The sequence below is a fragment of the Cotesia glomerata genome, linkage group LG5 (assembly GCF_020080835.1).
Source record: "Cotesia glomerata isolate CgM1 linkage group LG5, MPM_Cglom_v2.3, whole genome shotgun sequence".
NCBI lineage: Eukaryota > Metazoa > Arthropoda > Insecta > Hymenoptera > Braconidae > Cotesia > Cotesia glomerata.
The window spans coordinates 20,660,719-20,680,503 of NC_058162.1; the positions used below are offsets into that span (position 1 = coordinate 20,660,719).

Consider the following 19,785-nt stretch of genomic DNA (forward strand, 5'->3'; position numbering starts at 1 on the left):
GCCACCTTCAGAAAATTTTAATAATATGAGTTTTTCAGCTTGTTTTATTTTTTTTGCCCTTTTACTGAGTTTATGGTATTAATATTTTTTATTCCATCGAAATTAAAAAATTGAGAAAAGTGGGGTAAAATGGGCCCCCAAAAAAACTCAATATGTTTCTTACATATTTGATGTTTTGAATTTTTTTTGTTATGTATTCAATATAAAAAAAAGTTGATAGTTAAAATTTGGACTTTATAACAGCTAAATTCAAAGTTTTTTGTTGAATAACTTTTCAATGAGTTCGAAGAAATCGAATTTTCGCGCCATAACATTCAGTTTTTTAAACAGATTGCGCAAGCTCATTCTTTGAGTCTGTGCACATGCGCACGCATCATGTGCTAAACCGCATGCGCACCAGCTGCGTGATCGGGATGGTGTCTTTTACCCAGATCCCGATTACGCAGATGGCGCTATTACCCAGATTCGTTTTACCCAGATCCCTTTTACTCAGATCCCGATTACACACATATTCGATGACACAGAATATATATTGCGCAGATCCCCATTACGCAGATCCCGATTACCCAGATCAAAATTTTATATACGGGTAGTACATTTGATATTTGTTAAAATTATCGGTTTCAATAAATGAAACAATAAATATAAATATAAAGTAGTATATTTTAAATAAATATTATATAAAAGTAAATAAATAAATAATATATAAATAATAATTATTGTGGTAAATAATGTTGTGTTTCATAAATTATTATCGTGTTTAGTTTGTGGTTAAATTTTCGAAATGTAAATATACATAAGTACTTGTAAACTGATCAGCTGATCAGCTGATTATTTTAGTGTGCGTACAAATTTTGGTAAGTAAAATTTTGAATAGGCTGAATTTTTATGATGTAAAATATACATTAGATAAGGTGAAAACCTAGTTATTTACACTGGCCTTAGTTATTAAGACTTGCAATTTTATTTTCCAAAAACAAAAAAGCCAAATACAATAAATAAATAAATACATATAATTTGTGAATTAAAAATTTTAAAATAATTGGTTTTTTGAGAACATTTTATTTTCTAATTGCTTCAGGAAAACTCGATGGGATCTAGGGCATCTTGAGCTATTCAAGAAGAATTTTTACGTTCCCAGTGACACAGTTTCAAATCGCAACCCACGTTTTATCAAGCAATATAGAAGCGAAAAGGAGATAAATCTTCGTGGAATATTATACCTAATCCATTTTTTTTTCATTTTTGAAGAGGCCGGATTTCTGAATTACGTTATAAAATAAGTTAAGTATAATAAAAAGTTAAGAAATAATTTACTTAAGTAAATAATAATGATACAGGATGATGAATAATTAGTAATAATAATTATAAAATTGGTTGATTAATAAACAGCAATTAAATTTATAATTTGTTCATTTAAATCTTTAATTTATTTGAATTATTAAATACATATATTAAATATTAATATTTATCTCTAATTTGTTTATTTAAATCCAACAGGTTGCAGATGACGTTAGTCACACATCTTGTATATGGAATACTTGTTTGTACGGCAGAGCACCGAAAAGTTCACAGGCCAGAGATCCTACAGCGGAGTGGAGATTGTCATCGCTACTCCAGGAAGATTGCTAGATTTTCCTGGAGTTTATTAGATTGTAACAAAACGTAGAGTAGATAAAATAACGAGAAAAATGAAACGTAAGGAATGGTCAACTGTATGCTTTCATGGTTATAAAACTCCACAAGAACGTAATTGGGTATTACAAGGTATTATTTAACATTGTTTATTGTCATAATTTTTTTTGTATTTCTTGAAATTAATTTTATATTTCTATCCAATTAGATATTCGATCTGATAAGGCTCCATTTATTGTAGCAATTGACGTAGCAGCTCGTGAACTAGGTAAAATGAAAAAAATTTTTTTTTATTATATCATTCATTGAACAATAATATATTGATTTAATTTTGTAGTCAAAATTAAAATTAAAATATAATATCAATATTGATAAAATTTTATTTATAATCTTAAATATTTAATCATTTTTAAATCTATTTTTTATTAACTTAAAGTAATTGAAAGAAAAGAAAATAAAATCCAATTTTTTTAATAAATAGTTATTTACAAACCGTAACAGTTTTATGTTTTAAATTAATTATTACTTAATAATCAATAATGTTTGTGCTACACTTTTTTTTTATAATTTTTTTCTCGAAGAAAAGAAGACATTTTTTTTTTATTCCACAACGTTTTTGACAAATTTGAAAGATGATCAAAATTAATATTTTTATTTTCTAAATTTTCAAATTTTTTTTTTTCATCTATTGTTTTTTTTAAATCGTTATGCTGCTCTTTAGATAATACATTTATTGGTATTAAAATGCATTCATTGCTGTTTATTTTTTTTGCAATTAAAAAATTTTGTGGTTTTCCTTCCTGAATTTTTTGTTTTTTCGGAAATGAATGCAAGTTATAATGGTCTTGTGAATTTCTTTTTAAATTTATTGATTTATTTGTCGATGTTAAGGTTGTAGTGGTCAAAGTTGTTGAAGACACAGTCGTGATTTCTATTGGAGAATTTGTGGTTTCGCAATTTTTCAACAATTTTTGACCTAAAATAAATTTGGTATTATGACGATAATATTTATTGAAAAGTCCATTATTCGGCAGTCTAAATGAAAGTAGATTTCGTAAATCACGTATGTTGAATTAAGAAAATATCGGTTGGATATTATAAACGCCGTCGTGACAAGCTGCGTTATATTGTATAAATATGTGTATATAAGTATATATATACACATGTATATATTTGAACCATATGTATTTTCTGAATCAGCTCAACGAACTGAGTCAAGAAATTACAATATTTTTGGAAAGTTCCGTCATGTGGATCAATGCAAAAGTTATATTTATATTAAACTACTAAAAAAAATTTTTTTTAACCTGAACTATCTTCATTGAAACATTCATTGCTCCAATTGTTGAAAATCCAATGTTTCAAATCTTCAGCTTGATGTACTGAGTATTCAGAATTTTTTATTAAATCATTATTTGTTAGTTCCTTCATAATTTCTTTTAAACTTGTTATGTTTATAGAATTTTTTTTATTTAAATACTTTAATGCTAACTGTAATTAAGAATATTTATTAAAATTTTTGAATAATGTTATCATCAGAAGTACTTACTTTCAGAGATATATTAATAAATGTGATGGTATTTGGGAATGGGGCTTGCAAAAGATTTAAAATATGATTAAATAATATTAATCCTAAATCGTCAGCTATATCTTTCATTTTGGAGATAATTTCGGCTAAAAAAACCATCAATCCATGACATTTATTATCATATTCCAATGGCCGATCGGGTGTCTTAAGGCATACTTCATTTAGTTCAACAACTTCTTCATAACACCTGTAAATATTAGTTTCATTCCCCATTAACATGTAATTGAAACGCATAACTTTCTGATGGATAAATATTTTAAAAAAATTGTATTTAAAATTAATTGTAAAAGTAAGTGCAGTAGATACTGCTGAACAATATCTATCTAAATATTAAAATTTTTTAAAATAATTTATTATTTTAATAGAATAAATTTTTTGTAAAAATATACCATAATAATAATTGTTTTGTGAAATCTATTTGAGACAAATACGATGATTGTTTCATAGCATAAATATTATTGATCTCTTGAATACCATTTTCTCTATAATTGGGATCGATAATGCTCTAATAATTTTATAAATTAATATTTTTTTTGTCCATTGAAATGTTGATTAATGATTGTAAAACAATACTTACCTTCTCAATTATTTTTTCAATATCTTCAAAACAATTATTATCGTTTTCACTACTAATTAAAATATTATCAACAGAAGTTGACTTAATCAAGGATTTACTATCCGTTGTTGGTGTAGGTGTTGGTGTTCGTATTGGGGATGTTGCTGGTGCTCGTGCTGACAGTGATGGTGTTGATGGTGCAAATGCTGGTTGTGATGGCGTAAATGTTGGTCGTGATGTTGCTGTTGCTGGTGCTGATGGTGCTAATGCAGCTGTTGTTGCTAATGCTGGTCGTGATGTTGCTGGTGCTGATAATGATGGTACTGATGGTGCTAATGCTGGTCGTGATAGTGTTAATGATGGTCGTGATGTTGCTGTTGCTGGTGCTGATGGTGCTAATGCTGATAGTGATAGAGCAAATGTTGGTGGTGATATTGCTGTTGCTGGTGCTGATGGTGCTAATGTTGGTCGTGATGTTGCTGTTGCTGGTGCTGATGATGCTAATGCTGCTGCTGTTGTGGTTGTTGTTTTTTTAATTAATTTGAAAGAATTTTGCAAGGAATTTAATTTTACATTTCTGAAACTAGCAGATACATTTTTAATGTTCTGCATCTGGGAGCTTTTTGTATTTTTACTTTTGTTTCTTAAAGATAACATAGGGTTGCATGATTTTTTCACCATTCTTTCTTGAACTATTTCAATTGATTGTTTTATATTGTCCAAATATATTTTATTTTGGTCAATTTTATTTTCTCTTACAATTGTATCCAATTGTGAGAGATCTAAATTATCTAATGGTGCATCTAGCAGCGTTGGATTGCGAAGAATGGTATTTTTTACTGTACTTAACAATTCTTCGAAACTTCTAGGGAAAGACTTTAAAAATTCTTCAACCGTAATAAGGTTTTGTTCCAACTGGAGTTGCATGTTTTTAATGTACAAGATTCTGTCGATGGTTGCTTTGGGAGTATTCCTTTTCGGTTTCAAATGGTTCTTCACTCTTTTTAAATTTAGTTCTTCTTTTTAGAACTTTCTCAATACCGTCTGGAACAATTTTACAATAAGATATATAAATTTTTTAACATCAACAACTATATAGTTAATAAACTATGCTGATAAAATGGGTCGCTAAATTTGTTCATCAAATTACTAACACATTATAGTTATTTAATTCATAAATTTACTTTTTACGTTTATATTTATTAGAATGAAATTATTATTTTACCTGTTAATGTCCAAATATCGGGATGCTCTTGGCCTATAATATGATTGCTGTAGCGATTGAAACTTTCTGCACCATCATTAGTATTAGCCGGAGCATTAAAAACACTCACTTTATCAGCATTAGACAGCCAAGTATCTTTTGAAATAATCGAAATAAATAAGTATATTTGAATCTGTGTGCTTCACATTATTTATTTCTTTATGAATAATTTTTCTGCTTCAGGAAACAATGAAGGAGGCAACAGAGGCACATTCATCATTAAAGATAAAATGTACTGGGAGTTTTTAATTTATGAAGTTGCCAATTCCTAATTAGAGCCTACAATTAAAATTACATAAAAGAAGGTAAAAAAGTTAAAATTTTGTTATATTTTTATTTTTATATTTTCAAAGCATACTCACATGGACAAAATGAAAGTAGCAACCATACATCTTTGCGCCTTTAAAATTAATCCTTAAGGATTTAGATGACGCTTTTTCATAATCAGTCATAATGGCCAGTGATTTGTTTTCTAAATTAGGGAACTGATTAATTAGCCAGGAAAAATGGCATTATACATTTCCGTATCCCTGTTTTCCATTAAAATCATTAGCCCAGCTATATACTAAGAAATATAATAAACATAATTTTTATCAATATGTACAAGTACTTGTACATAACAAGTACATGTAAAAACTTTTAGTTAATCCATAATAAAAAAATTTTAGTCTCTTATAATTAATTGTTAAAAAAAATTGCTAGAACTATTACCGTATTATTAGTTTTAAAATGGATGGAGTAAATTTGCTCCATTTTTGGTTTCCGTGCTGTTCTCTAAAACATTTTTTTATTAAATAAAAAGTTATAATGGCAAAATCTAATACATGTTTATAAACTTTTCTTAATTTAATTTTCTTTATAGTTTTTCTTTATAATTTTGTTTAATAGTTAAAATGTGGTTATAAATTAATTAAATAGCTTACGGAAAATGTTCCATCCATGAACAATTTGTCGCTTTCGCTAAGACCGATTAAAAGGTCATTGGTAGAAAATATAAGCGCCGTTTTTCCATTGATCGACTTCACTGCTGCTTTCATAAAAATGGAATCAATTAAATCAGCCCCTAACTCGGCCATGGTATCGGGAATGTTAGGTCTGCTCAAACTTCTCTTCCTACTTAAAGTACTTCTTACAGAATCATAAATATGATTTTCTGCAACTTCGGGAAATCTGATAAATTAATAATATAAAATTAAACAATAAATAATTGAGAAATAATAAGGGATGATTATACAGATACGTATATAACTTTACTTTTTACACGGGTTATGTTTTAGTTTCTATAAAAAATCGGCTGAATAATTTTATGAATAAGTTAATTACCTTGAACAAACATCATCGAAGATATCAACTAATTTTTCGTTTGTTGTTTCCGCTTCTTCAATCATGACTTTCTTCATAGCTCTCCAAACATCCGCATCTTCTTCCGGAAAATCGCTATGATTATTTTTGATGAAAAAATCAACATTTTCATTTAATTCTGAAAAATTAGCGATGAACTCGATTTCCGATACAAAATGAAGTGTCGCCTTGCAGCCACTTTTTCCATAAGAGCATCTTGCTACTTTTTTGCACTGATAATCTTGCAAGTATTTGAATCCATTATGGTAAAATAATACCGAATCATTTCTCTTTCCCGGAATAATTTTCATACTTTTTAATAGAAAATAATTAAATATTTCTAATCAATCTTTGACAATTATTCAGTAATTTTTTTATTTGTTATTGAACAAAAATTGACATAAAATTATAGGTTTTTTTTGTTTTCTTTTAATGTTTTTTTTTGTTTTTATTTTTTTTTTTAAGTATTTATTATAATAACAAGTAAATATAAATAATTTTAATAATTATAAGTAGTAATACATTTTTAATCATATAAATTATTTATAAATTATAGATAAAAATTTTTCTTTTACATAAATAATTAAATTTTTTGCTGAATCAAGTACATTTTATTTGTAAAACTTTAATATATATTTAAGAAGATGTGTGACAAACTGTGATTAGCTCATTTTTAATTCGAATTTCCAAGTTAAAATGTCACTTTTTGACAAAAATATAGGGTAAATAATTATAAAATTTGGCAAAAGTACTCAAATAACTATTTTTAGGTATTGCTTGTATTATTTTTAAAGTAAAACATTTGGAAAAAATTTATTAAATAGTTGATTTTTCCGCGTGAAACTGCCTTACCTTAAAAATCATTATAAAATCATAACATAGCTAAATTTTACACGCAATGGAATAATTCTCTACTTTGAATAATTCAAATAAACATAAAAAATAAAAGAAAAAATATTTCAATACCAAAAATTGTATTAGTTGTAAGCTAATTAGGAATTCCTCTACAGACAATTTTATTTACTTCATTTTATGATGATTTCTAAGGCAAGGCAGTTTCACGCGGGAAAATAAACTATTTATTTATTTTTTTCCAAATGTTTTACTCTAAAAATGATAGAATCAATACCTAAAAGATAGTTATCTGAGTTCCTTTTGCCAAATTTTATAGTTATTTATCCAATATTTTTGTCAAACAACGTCATTTTAACTTGGAAATTCAAATTCAAAATTAGGCAATCACAGCTTACCACCTTACCCACCTTCTTAATAAATAAAATAATTGAAAAAACAAATAAAAATAAAAAATGATGAAAACAAAAAAGCATTAATTTTATAAATAAAGTCATTAACATAAATTATATTAGATCACAACGTCATCTGATAGTATAATTCTTGCTCTTCTTTGCTAAACTAATAAAATTAATTATTTCTTTGAAAAAATGTGTAAGTATAATAAATATTTAAATAATTTCTTAAACTTTTTATTTTTTTTTTTTTAATTTCATTCAATAGTTTTATATAATGTATATTCTTTTTCACTATCTAATGTTAATTTTATTCTGTTAATTATAGGGACACGAAATCAAGAAAATATATTAATTGCTGCACGATTAAGTACCTGCGAGCACATGTTTCAATCTATTAACTTTGAGTACATTAATTTATTTGACGAAGAAAGTTGGACGTGAGTATAAATTAACTTTCATAATTATATCCGCATTTATAATTGATTGGAATATTAATTTAGGATTAAACAAAAAAGTATAATATTTTTCATTAATTTCAGTGAATTAGCAGAGTGGACAGGCCTTCGAAGGAGCAAATCACCCAACGAGTGCTTTCACCACTTCTGTGATTTGTACCACAAATTTAAAGTAATTAATGATCATTAGTGCTTGTTAAAATTTATATAATGATTTTATTAATTATTCAAAATATTTCTTTTTTTTTTTTCAGTTTCACAAAAGTGCGACAAAGAGGGCTGAGGAAAATGAACACTTCACATTTTATGCAGAGTTCAATGCGTACTACCATCTGCTAGGAAATCGAACACGTTTCTTTTATGAAAATTACAAAGAATGGCCATTCCTCAATTAAAAAAAACATTGTTTTTATATCTTCGGTCGTCATCGTCCTTTCGCCATTTACCGCTAATTGATTTCTTGATTTATCTTTTTTTTTTTTAAATAAAATCAGCACGTCATGGATCCCTGCATCATTTAACTTTTGATCCACGTTTTGGCTTATGAAGCCTTTCAATTTCAAAAATTTGTTTATTACAAAATGGTGCACTTACTTGCATCATTATGTAATTTAATATTTATTTTTTGTATCTTTACTGAAAAAAGTTAAGTAATAGGTAATAAAATAATCAAAAAATTAAAAATCTGCCGAGTATTCATATTCAGTGTTTTATTGACAAATATAAGGATGTTGTTTACAAAAGTGCTGTTTTTAAATATTTTCACAAAGGTTATGTGTGATTTAAAAAGTGATACCGGTAATCACAGTATGATCCGTCAAATCCAGACTGACGATAAAAAAAAAATAAATATAGAGGTAGGTAACCCCTAAGCTGCCGCCGCCTGGACCGGATATCGAAGGCATCGAAATTATAACATTTACGTTAGGTGAGGATCCGTCCTCACCGTGACGATGATGATAGCTTGAGGCTATGGTTGGCCCCGACAGGCCCGCTGCTCTCGTGTGAAGTAGATGGTGTACCATCGAATTTCGCCAATGATGGTGAAGAATCGTGCTTCACGACGATCGTTCTTCCGGCTCAGAAGGCAGAGGTGGTAAGATAATAGGTGGAGGTAAGGTAGTTGGAAGAGGAGGCGGTGGTGCGGTATGAAGCAGAGGAGGTTTTATTGACAGAGTCTTGCCGACGACTTGCCTGAACGATTATTCACTGGACTATGGCTCCTCGAGTAACTGCGACTGTAACTTCTTTGTCCTCGTCCGTTGCTCCGATCTTTACTGAAACTACGGCTGCGACTCCTGGAGTAACTTCGGTCCTTCCCTGTGCAAGGACCACCACCACGCCAGCGATTTTACCACCTGCATTAATTCAGACTATTGTCAATTATATTCATTATTTAATTTGATTTAATTATGCAAGTTTATTCATTTAGTTAAGAGGTGCTTCAATTGTAACAATCAATGAAATTGAAAATTATAATTTTTTTTTAGTAACTTATTAAAAACAGTAATTTAAGAGGTGGGCGGAAATTTTAGCTTTTAAATTTAGTTCCAATGCTTAAGTATTTGTAGTTATTTAAATTACTTGTAAAAAATTTTTTTATACCGAATCATTTTTTTGCTAATAATACATGATAACATTTTATAGTAGTTAAAATAAATTTTTAATAATTTAATTAAATCAGTATTATAGAATATACTACAGCGTAACTTTTGATAGTTTTAGAATTAAAATGATTGAAACAAAAAAGTAATAGTGAGAAGCAAATTTTTGTCACAATTGCAGCACCTCTCCCCTGAATAATTATATTTAGATATTACCTTTTTGTTGTCTAAACATTCCAGCGCGACTATCTATAAGCTGTAATAGTTTTGGATTAATAACCTGATTAGCCTCCTTTAATACTTGAATTAGGTCATTATATTTATTCGAGTTATTGGGTGTAAAAAATGTATAAGCCGTTTCGGTTTTTTGACGACGGCCTCTACGACAGATACGATGAACATAATCTTCTGAACAAGATGGGTAGTTGAAGTTTATCACTAACTTCACGCCTTCAACGTCTAAAATTTTTATAAATACAGTTAGCAAATTGTAAAAAAAAATAATGACAATAAACAATATTAAATAATACCTTGTAAAACCCAATCACGTTCTTGTTGAGTTTTATCACCATGAATGCATACAGTTGACCATTCTTCACGTTTCATTGTTCTCGTTATTTTGTCTACTCTACGTTTTGTTACAATGAATACAATCGTTTTATTTTTGCTTTCACACATTTTTTTTTTCAATTGCGTATTCAGTCTACAAACAAACAATCACAATCACAATTACAATTACAAGTATTAAGTAGATAACTTTATTACAAATATATCATACTTTGCTTCTTTTTTATAGTCCTGGCAAACGTCAATAATTTTTAAATTATTTTGATTAGCTGACAACTGAAACGATCTAACATTAATCTGAGCGTAGTCTTTAAGAAAATCTTCAGCTAAATTGTTAACCTCCTTTACTCAAGTCACAGACCACATGAGTGTCTGCCTGTCAGGTCTAATTTGTTCAATTATTTTTTGTATTTGACGTTCAAAACCCATGTCCTATATACGATCAGCCTCATCCAACTCTAAATATGTACACCTCTTCAAGTTCGTCCAGACAGAGTCAAGAAAATCTAGCAATCTTCCTGGAGTAGCGATGGCAATCTCCACTCCGCTGTCAAGATCTCTGGCTTGTGAACTTTTCGGTGCTCTGCCATACAAACAAGTATTCCATATACAAGATGTGTGACTTACGTCATCTGCAACCTGTTGGATTTAAATAAACAAATTAGAGATAAATATTAATATTTAATATATGTATTTAATAATTCAAATAAATTAAAGATTTAAATGAACAAATTATAAATTTAATTGCTGTTTATTAATCAACCAATTTTATAATTATTATTACTAATTATTCATCATCGTGTATCATTATTATTTACTTAAGTAAATTATTTCTTAACTTTTTATTATACTTAACTTATTTTATAACGTAATTCGGAAATCCGGCCTCTTCAAAAATGAAAAAAAATGGATTAGGTATAATATTCCACGAAGATTTATCTCCTTTTCGCTTCTATATTGCTTGATAAAACGTGGGTTGCGATTTGAAACTGTGTCACTGGGAACGTAAAAATTCTTCTTGAATAGCTCCAGATGCCCTAGATCCCATCGAGGTTTCCTGAAACAATTAGAAAATAAAATGTTTTCAAAAAACCAATTATTTTAAAATTTTTAATTCACAAATTATATGTATTTATTTATTTATTGGAGTTGGCTTTTTTGTTTTTGGAAAATAAAATTGCAAGTCTCAATAACTAAGGCCAGTGTAAATAACTAGGTTTTCACCTTATCTAATGCATATTTTACATCATAAAAATTCAGCCTATTCAAAATTTTACTTACCAAAATTTGTACGCACACTAAAATAATCAGCTGCAGCTTAATCATGATCAGCTGATCAGTTTACAAGTACTTATGTATATTTACATTTCGAAAATTTAACCACAAACTAAACACGGTAATAATTTATGAAACACAACATTATTTACCACAATAATTATTATTTATATATTATTTATTTATTTACTTTTATATAATATTTATTTAAAATATACTACTTTATATTTATATTTATTGTTTCATTTATTGAAACCGATAATTTTAACAAACATCAAATGTACTACCCGTTTATAAAATTTTGATCTGGGTAATCGGGATCTGCGTAATGGGGATCTGCGCAATATATATTCTGTGTCATCGAATATGTGTGTAATCGGGATCTGAGTAAAAGGGATCTGGGTAAAACGAATCTGGGTAATAGCGCCATCTGCGTAATCGGGATCTGGGTAAAAGACACCATCCCGCGTGATCATATGGTTTGTTTATGTTTACTTCATTTAGTAAAAATTGGATAATCGAGCTCGTAAATAAAACGTCATTTTACTAATTAAAAAATTTAGGCAATATCAGTAATTAATTATTGGAAATGGTGCGCAAGTACAAAAAAAAAAGTGGACGTCAGTCATGGAGTGAAATATCGATGGCCAAAGCTATCCAAGAAGTTGTAAACGGAACGATGGGGTTAAAAACTGCGGCTAAATCATACAATGTTCCTCGATCAACATTACAACGCCGAATTAAAACTTTTAAAGTTAATTCTGATTTAGAAACAAGCATTGAAAAACGTAATCCTATTAATGACTCTAAATTTTGAATTTACAGATTCTTTATGCAATTTCTATTTTTTGCCAATTATTCTAAATTTTATTATTTAATTATAGGTTTAGGAAGCATCGAAACAGTTTTTAGTCCGACCCAAGAAAAGGAGCTGGTAGAATATTTGAAAAAACAAGAGAGTCGGTTGTCGGGTTTGACTACGAAGGAATTATGTTTGCTTGCATACCAGTTAGCCGAGAAAAATGGTATCGAACATCCTTTTAAAAATCAAACGGCTGGACGGGACTGGTGTAAAGATTTTCTGAATCGTCATAAAGAAGATTTGTCAATTCGTAAGCCAGAACCAACTTCTAAATATCGTGCTGCAGGTTTCAATAAAATTGTTGTTGATAATTTTTATGATTTGTTGCAATCGCTTATCGACAAATATCAATTTACACCTGATCGAATTTTCAATGTCGATGAAACTGGAGTGACGACGGTTCCAAAACATCAATCCAAAGTCATTGCACCCAAGGGTAAAAAACAAGTTGGTATTTTGACATCTGCAGAGCGAGGGCAGTTAGTTACAGCAGAAATATGTGTGTCTGCTTCAGGGACTTTTTTGCCTATAATCTTCGTACTTCCTCGAAAACGATTACCATCTGATTTATCTCGAATCGTTACTGATGATTGTTGGGCTCAGTGTCATCCAAGTGGTTGGGTAAATAGTGATATTTTTTTTAATTGGTTTGTATGGTTTGTAGGAAGAGTTAAACCAACGAAAGATAAGCCTGTATTGTTGATCTTAGACGGCCACACAACTCATACTCAAAATTTAAAAGTGATTGATTATGCAAAGAAGCATCATGTAATTATTTTATGTTTACCACCACACTGTACTCATCGACTACAACCCATCGACGTAAGTGTCATGCGTCCTGCATCAATTTCTTACTCGGACGAAGTTAAAAGATGGTTTCGAAATAATCCAGGTCGAGTTATTACAGCAAACGATATTCCTAAAATCTACAACACAGCTTTTAAATCCGCAGCGAAGCCAGAAACTATAAGAAACGGTTTCAAAAAAGCTGGCATATGTCCTTTCGACAGGACTGTTTATGCAGATAAGGATTTTGTAGCAGCTGAAGCGATGACACCCAAAAGTCCACCGAAAAGTACTGATGATCCTTCGACAGATGATGAAAATTATACGATGATCAGTAGTGACACAGAAAGTGAAACTGATCCTGGTATTAATATTAACAATGGTGAGAATGAGACTAATAAGGATGTAACGACTGAGGATGAAACTAATATAACTACTGAGGATGACACTGATATAATTGACATTCAAACTGAAAAACCCGAAGAACCAGAGTTACAATCGTTAAGCCGTCGAATGAGCTCAATAACATTTATGGCCGACACAGCGGTAAAGTTAAATTTTGTAGCTGAGACAACTCAGAAATTCGAGTGTGAAAATGAAGAAGTCATTGCTCACTCTTCAAAAACTACGGCCGATGAATACAAGCAACAATTTTTAAAAGAAGCTTTTGGTGATAGTGATGATTCTATAGATATCAGCGAAGATAAAGGAGCTAAGAGGCGAAGAATGGATAGCTTTACAATTTCTCCCAACAGTGTTCTTCCTTTAACCCAAAGTAATGTCCGACGTAAATCGAAGCAGGGAAAAACAAAGCATAATAGTACTGCTATTTTGACTAGTTCGTCTTATAGAAATAAATTAGCTGAGCGAAAAGAAGAGTCAAAAAATGAGCCAACAAAAAAACCAAGACAAAGTAAAACGACGATTAAAGGGAAAGGAAAAGGTAAAAATAAATCTAAGCAATCAGAAGACGATGTACCTTGTATTTTTTGTCAACAAATGTATTCTGAATCTGTGGAGCCATGGATCCAATGTGGTAAATGCAAAAATTGGGCTCACGATTCATGTGCTGGTGTAGAAAATGAAACAGTCAGTAAATACACGTGTGATAGGTGTAAATAGATTAAAATAACTATATTTCGTTAACTTTTATTGGATAGTGACAACTTAAAAACTTACTTTTATATTTTTGATAACTTGTAATAATTAAAATTTTAAATTTCGGTAAAATACATAGTTTTTTAACAATAAATATTGTAAATAATGCTGTTAATTAACTCGTGACCTAGTTTGTCCTATATATAATTTTTTTATGATTTCTTTAATACAAAAATTTTAGAGCCCGTTTAACTGAAAAATATATGTTGGTTTTTAAAGTCTAAACAGCCCATTTTACCTCCCAAACACTTTGAGTGCTGGAAATGTTGGGGGCCCATTTTGCCCCCAATTTTTTTTGGATATTGAAAATTTTAGGGGGCCCATTTTGCCCCCCCCTTCCCCTAAATAGTTTCAATAATCAGTTGGCTCGGGGGATTAGTACTAAAAATCATTAATTATATAACAATACACAATAAAAAAAAAAATTTTCTTAATTATTTAACCTACTTTCCAAGAAACTTCACGCCCGTTTAGTTTTGAACGGGTGGCTGTTATTTTCGTAAGGTAAATAATTGCAATAATCAGTTGGCTTGGGGGATTAGTATTGAAAATCGTTAATTATATAATAATAAACAATAAAAAAAAAAAATTATCTTAATTATTTATCCAATTTCCAAGAAATTTCACACCCGTTTAGTTTTGAACGGGTGACTATTATTTTCGCAAGGAAAATAATTGCAAAGATCAGTTGGCTTGGGAGATTAGTATTAAAAATCATTGATTATATAATAACGAACAATAAAAAAAAAATTTTCTTAATTATTTCACTTGACACACCGAAAATTGCATGCCCGTTTAATATTCAACGGGTGACTGTTATTTTCGAAAGGTAAATAATTGCAATAATCAGTTGGCTGGGGGGATTAGTATTAAAAACGATTAATTATATAACAATATACAATAAAAAAAAAATTTTCTTAATAATTTAACCTACTTTTTAAGAAATTTCACTCCCGCTTAGTTTTGAACGGATGACTATTATTTTCGCAAGGAAAATAATTGCAAAGATCAGTTGGCTGGGGGGATTAGTATTAAAAACGATTAATTATATAACAATACACAATAAAAAAAAATTTTTTCTTAATTATTGAACCTACTATCCAAGAAATTTCACGCCCGTTTAGTTTTGAACGGGTGACTATTATTTTCGCAAGTAAAATACACAGTAAAAAAATTTTCGTCATTGTGTAAAATGTAAAAATTTTTGTGTAGAATATTTAACACTTTAGTGTGTTGATTCAACACAATCGTTTGTGTTTTTCGTTTAATCCATTTTTTAACACTCTAAGATGTTATTTGATACTCGATTAACACTTTTTAAATGTTACTTTCACATCAACACACAAAATGTGTTAAATTTACACAATTCGTGTGTTAAATATGACGCCGCTATGGCGTGGTTAGCGCAAATTCAGATCACAGAGCCGTTGATGTTGTTTGTACTTCTACGCGGGAAAACGTTGTGTCCTATCTCATCTCACATGCCAATCAAGAAATTTTTATTAGTGTCGACAAGTCAATCCACAATTAAATAACCACGGTTTTTTTTGTTAACGAAAAAGTAAGTATATTGTCATTAATGTGTAATGAATAAAATATAATTGTATATAATGGTTGAGTGAACATAACCTCTAAGTTGTTGACAGATTTTCGTTTTTAATAATTATTAAACTGTTCTGATTAAAAATAATTATTTACAATCAATATTTAAAAAAAGTTAAAATTAATTGTTGATTAAACAATTTAATTTTTAGAGATATGGAAGAATATTCAGGTATGTTATCTGATACTTTGAGCCAATGCATATTGTGTATTTTTGAATTTAACGATGAAAAAACATGGGTTAAATTCGATACCCCGATTGATTACTCCGATTTTGTTAAGAAAGGTTCATTTTAAATTAAAAATATTTCATTCATAAAAATATTTAGTATTTTTCCATTTTTTTAAATAATTAATAATTTATTTACTGTTATTTTATAGCTCGAGATACATATCCAGTACTGAAGCATATTGACTTTTACTTCACAGATGAAAACAACGTAAAATTAGATTTAATTTTAGCTGATTATGTGTTAACAAGTCCCAGAGGAGTCCTTATCAAAATTAAGCCATTGGAAAAAGTTATTACACTTAGTAAAATTTGTAAGTTATTTTTAAATATAAATTCATAAAATGATATTTTTTACATTACAAAAATTTATAAAATTTTCATAATAATGAGTTGAATTATTTTTTTAGTACCGAGTAATCTGGGTGAAGGATATACTCATTCTGATTCTATTGATTCCAAGCAATCACTAACACTGATATTAAATGAAACTGGTGAAATAAATACAAACTTAGATGTTGTGTTACAAACAAAAGCATCTGAAGAAAATAGTGACGAGAATCTGTTAAAACCACCACCTACCAAAAAATCTAAGCTTAATACTTCTTTACCTTTAACTTTTACATCACAGGTATCCTAAAATTATTTTTTATATTAAGTAAAAATTTACGCGGAGATATGAAGTTTATTAAGACTATTCACATAAAAAAGTTTAATAATAACCAATAATAATAAAACCATTTATGTCATTTACCCTTCCAGAAACTTCAACAGCTTATTTTAAATGAGCCATTTGGACAAGATTTATTGAATGATTATACAAAGCATAATTTTTTGAAAACACAAGATAGAAGAAAAATTATAAATATAATCGCACACTATCTAGTAGAATATAGGAAGCAAAGCAATAAATCGCTCTCTGCATCTATTAAAGCTGATTGTGCAGCTTCAATAATTGAATTATTTCCCAGTGTTAGGAATACTCAAACACAGTTGGGATAGGTGCGTATAAATTTCTAATAATTGATACTAATAATTTTTAATCAATTTAAATTTTTAATTATTTTCACATACTCTTCCACAGGAACATTTTTTTGATCCTCAAACTGGAACAGGCTACATAGCAACTGCCTTATCTAATTACTCTAGGACTCCAGCAGCTTTGAAAGACAAAAAAAAACCGAAGAAGTGTCAAAGCCTCGTATAACTATTCCCATTGCAGTAACTGAGCAAGTTGATGAGACAATAAGTCTTAAAGCTGCTATTGAGTATATACAAAAAGCTACAACAAAAGATAAAGACGAAATAATTCAAAAAACTAAACTAACATTTGAAATTAGACGTTCTTTATACTTGTATGAAAATTTTTTCCAAATATTTCCTCGTTTTCTTGATGTTCCTAAATTGGTAAGTTTATTAAATAAATTACAACCAAAAAGAAAATGATCTTTATAATTCATTATTTAATGTTGCTAGGTTGAAGTAGAATTCAAATCACTTTTCCCGGAAATTGATTCTAACAATTTTTTAGAAAATTATCCGAAATACATCAATGCAATTTTAAATGTTTTTGAAGCGGAAAATCAGAATAAAGTAATTCTTGGTAGGTATTATATGTTTATGTCACTCTAAAAAAATAATTCTGTAATATTTTAATTCACATGAAAGGTAACTATTATCATATATTTTACAGATTGGGATCGCCCTACTAACTCGATTGTAGGCTTGACACAATTGGTTCCTCCAACTGCAAAAGGCAAAAAAAATGCCATCCGTGGAAAAATCAAAAATATTATTCAAAAACTGATGATTTTTAAGCCTGTTTGTATTTGAAGAAAAATTTTAAAATGAATGAAAGTATAATATATAATGTCACATAACTTGAAAATAAATAATCCATTGTTACAGATTGGAACTCCTATTCAATCCGATGACGAAGCGGACTTCCGACAACCTAAACTTATAGCTGTTGGGGTTAATAAAACTTCTTTAAGTCAATTTCATATTAAAATTGACATTCACTGCATATCATTAAGGGCAAAAAACACAATTGAAGCTGTTGACTACTTGTTTAGAGCTCATTACGTGTTCAACGTTGAGTTTGACTCTGACTTAAAAAATTTTTGGATATTCCTACAAAACTATTTCTACAGTATTCATAATAAATGTACTAACCAAATGGTAGATATTTATACTAAATTAGAAGCTTCTAAGCAACATGAAATAGTTGAAGAACAACCAAATTAAATATTTCGACGTCGTTGTGTTACAGATTATATTTAATTTATTTAAAAAGTCTAATTGACGTAAATGATAAGTCTTATTGTAATATCTTTGTGATATTAGAGATAGCAATAAGTTGTATCTGTTAAACTTTTATTTATTTATATTTTAAATGTTTAACTGCATAGTTTAATCTCTTAATTGATCTCATCGTCAAAATTATTTTAATGTTAAGAGTATTTTTATTATAAGTAATGACTGATCCATAATAGTTTTGAATTGTGATATTATTAATCAGTAAAATTGAAAGTATTATCACTTGTAAGAATTATCTTATCTAACTTAATCGAAATTATTGCCACGGTATGTTTTTGATACATCGACAAAAAAATAGTTGAATAACTTTTATTAAACTTTTAAAATTTAAGTTACGTGCGTTAATTGTAATCTCTTCCGTATTGAAAATTTTTAATGAATAATAAAATGATTTTAAAGTGTTATATTTGTTCAAAACAAAACAGTAGCATTGATAATTTGTGCAAGCATTTACAAAATGATCATAACTTAAATCAAAGTCCAAAACTATCTTTAACTTGCTGCGCTAACTGTTCACAAAATTTTGCGACTTACAGTAATTTTAAAAAACATGTTGAAATATGCCTCAAGACTAGTATTGATGATAATTTATCACACGATGTTAGTAAAAATAATTCAAATATCTTTCTGAAAAATGACAGTAATGAAATACGGATTAACGTTGATAAATATGTGCAAAATTTATATACACTTGGTTTACCGGAAACAACAATTGACAAAATACTTCAAATGAATGCTGATTTAATATATCCTCTTCTTGATAGTCTTATCAATTGTTCAAATGTCGATGAAAAAATTCATCTCGTTAATCAGTTTCAGCTCCCTTTTGCCAGTAAACTTACAAAATACACAAGAAATAAAAACTTTAAAGAAATTATTGTCCAGCCAATAAAAAAAGCTCATGGAATTCGCATTGATAAAAAATATGACAAAAAAGAACAGTTTTATAAACAAGTTTCTGTAACTAGTACTTTTACTTATATCCCTTTGTTAGAAACTCTTACCATGTTATTAAATTTTGAAACAGTTAAATTTTACTTTATTAATCCTCGTTTGCCAAATGATAGTGAGTATACTCATTTTATTGATGGAAAAGTTTATAAAAATAACCCTTTTTTACCGAAAATAAATATGTCATTCAGCTTCAAATATACTTTGACGAGTTTGAGGTTTGTAATCCGCTCGGGACTAAAGCTGGTATCCATAAAATAGGTGCTTTTTATTTCACAATCATGAATTTACCAGCCCATCTAAATTCGAATTTGAATAATATACACCTGTTAGCTTTATGTTA

General features: G+C 28.8%; 1 protein-coding gene and 1 long non-coding RNA gene across 3 annotated transcripts; one reads left to right on the plus strand and one right to left on the minus strand.

Moving 5' to 3' along the window:
• Positions 1–685: 685 nt before the first annotated feature.
• LOC123265809 lies at positions 686–5,285 on the plus strand. Of its 2 annotated transcripts, none has more exons than XR_006509676.1 (5): positions 686–857; positions 1,082–1,283; positions 1,501–1,767; positions 1,844–1,903; positions 5,227–5,285. It is a non-coding gene; the product is annotated as an uncharacterized LOC123265809 (long non-coding RNA). The 2 variants fall into 2 exon arrangements; XR_006509675.1 differs by lacking the exon at positions 5,227–5,285 and adding an exon at positions 2,527–2,585.
• A 4,591-nt stretch (positions 5,286–9,876) lies between these two features.
• On the minus strand, positions 9,877–10,899 carry LOC123265807 (probable ATP-dependent RNA helicase DDX5). The gene is made up of 3 exons (XM_044729725.1): positions 10,472–10,899; positions 10,224–10,396; positions 9,877–10,152 (listed from the first exon to the last, which is right to left on the minus strand). The coding sequence occupies exons 2-3, from the start codon at positions 10,369–10,371 to the stop codon at positions 9,899–9,901; spliced, it is 402 nt and encodes a 133-aa protein (XP_044585660.1). The 5' UTR covers positions 10,372–10,396; positions 10,472–10,899; the 3' UTR covers positions 9,877–9,898.
• Positions 10,900–19,785: the final 8,886 nt, after the last annotated feature.

What these genes read in the sequence shown, in the direction of transcription:
- LOC123265807 (XM_044729725.1), bottom strand. Translation starts at nt 10,371, where the DNA reads ATGTGTGAAAGCAAAAATAAAACGATTGTATTCATTGTAACAAAACGT. An exon ending in ACGTGATTGGGTTTTACAAG is followed by an intron (nt 10,153 to 10,223) that starts GTATTATTTAAT and finishes TAAAAATTTTAG; the next exon opens with ACGTTGAAGGCGTGAAGTTA.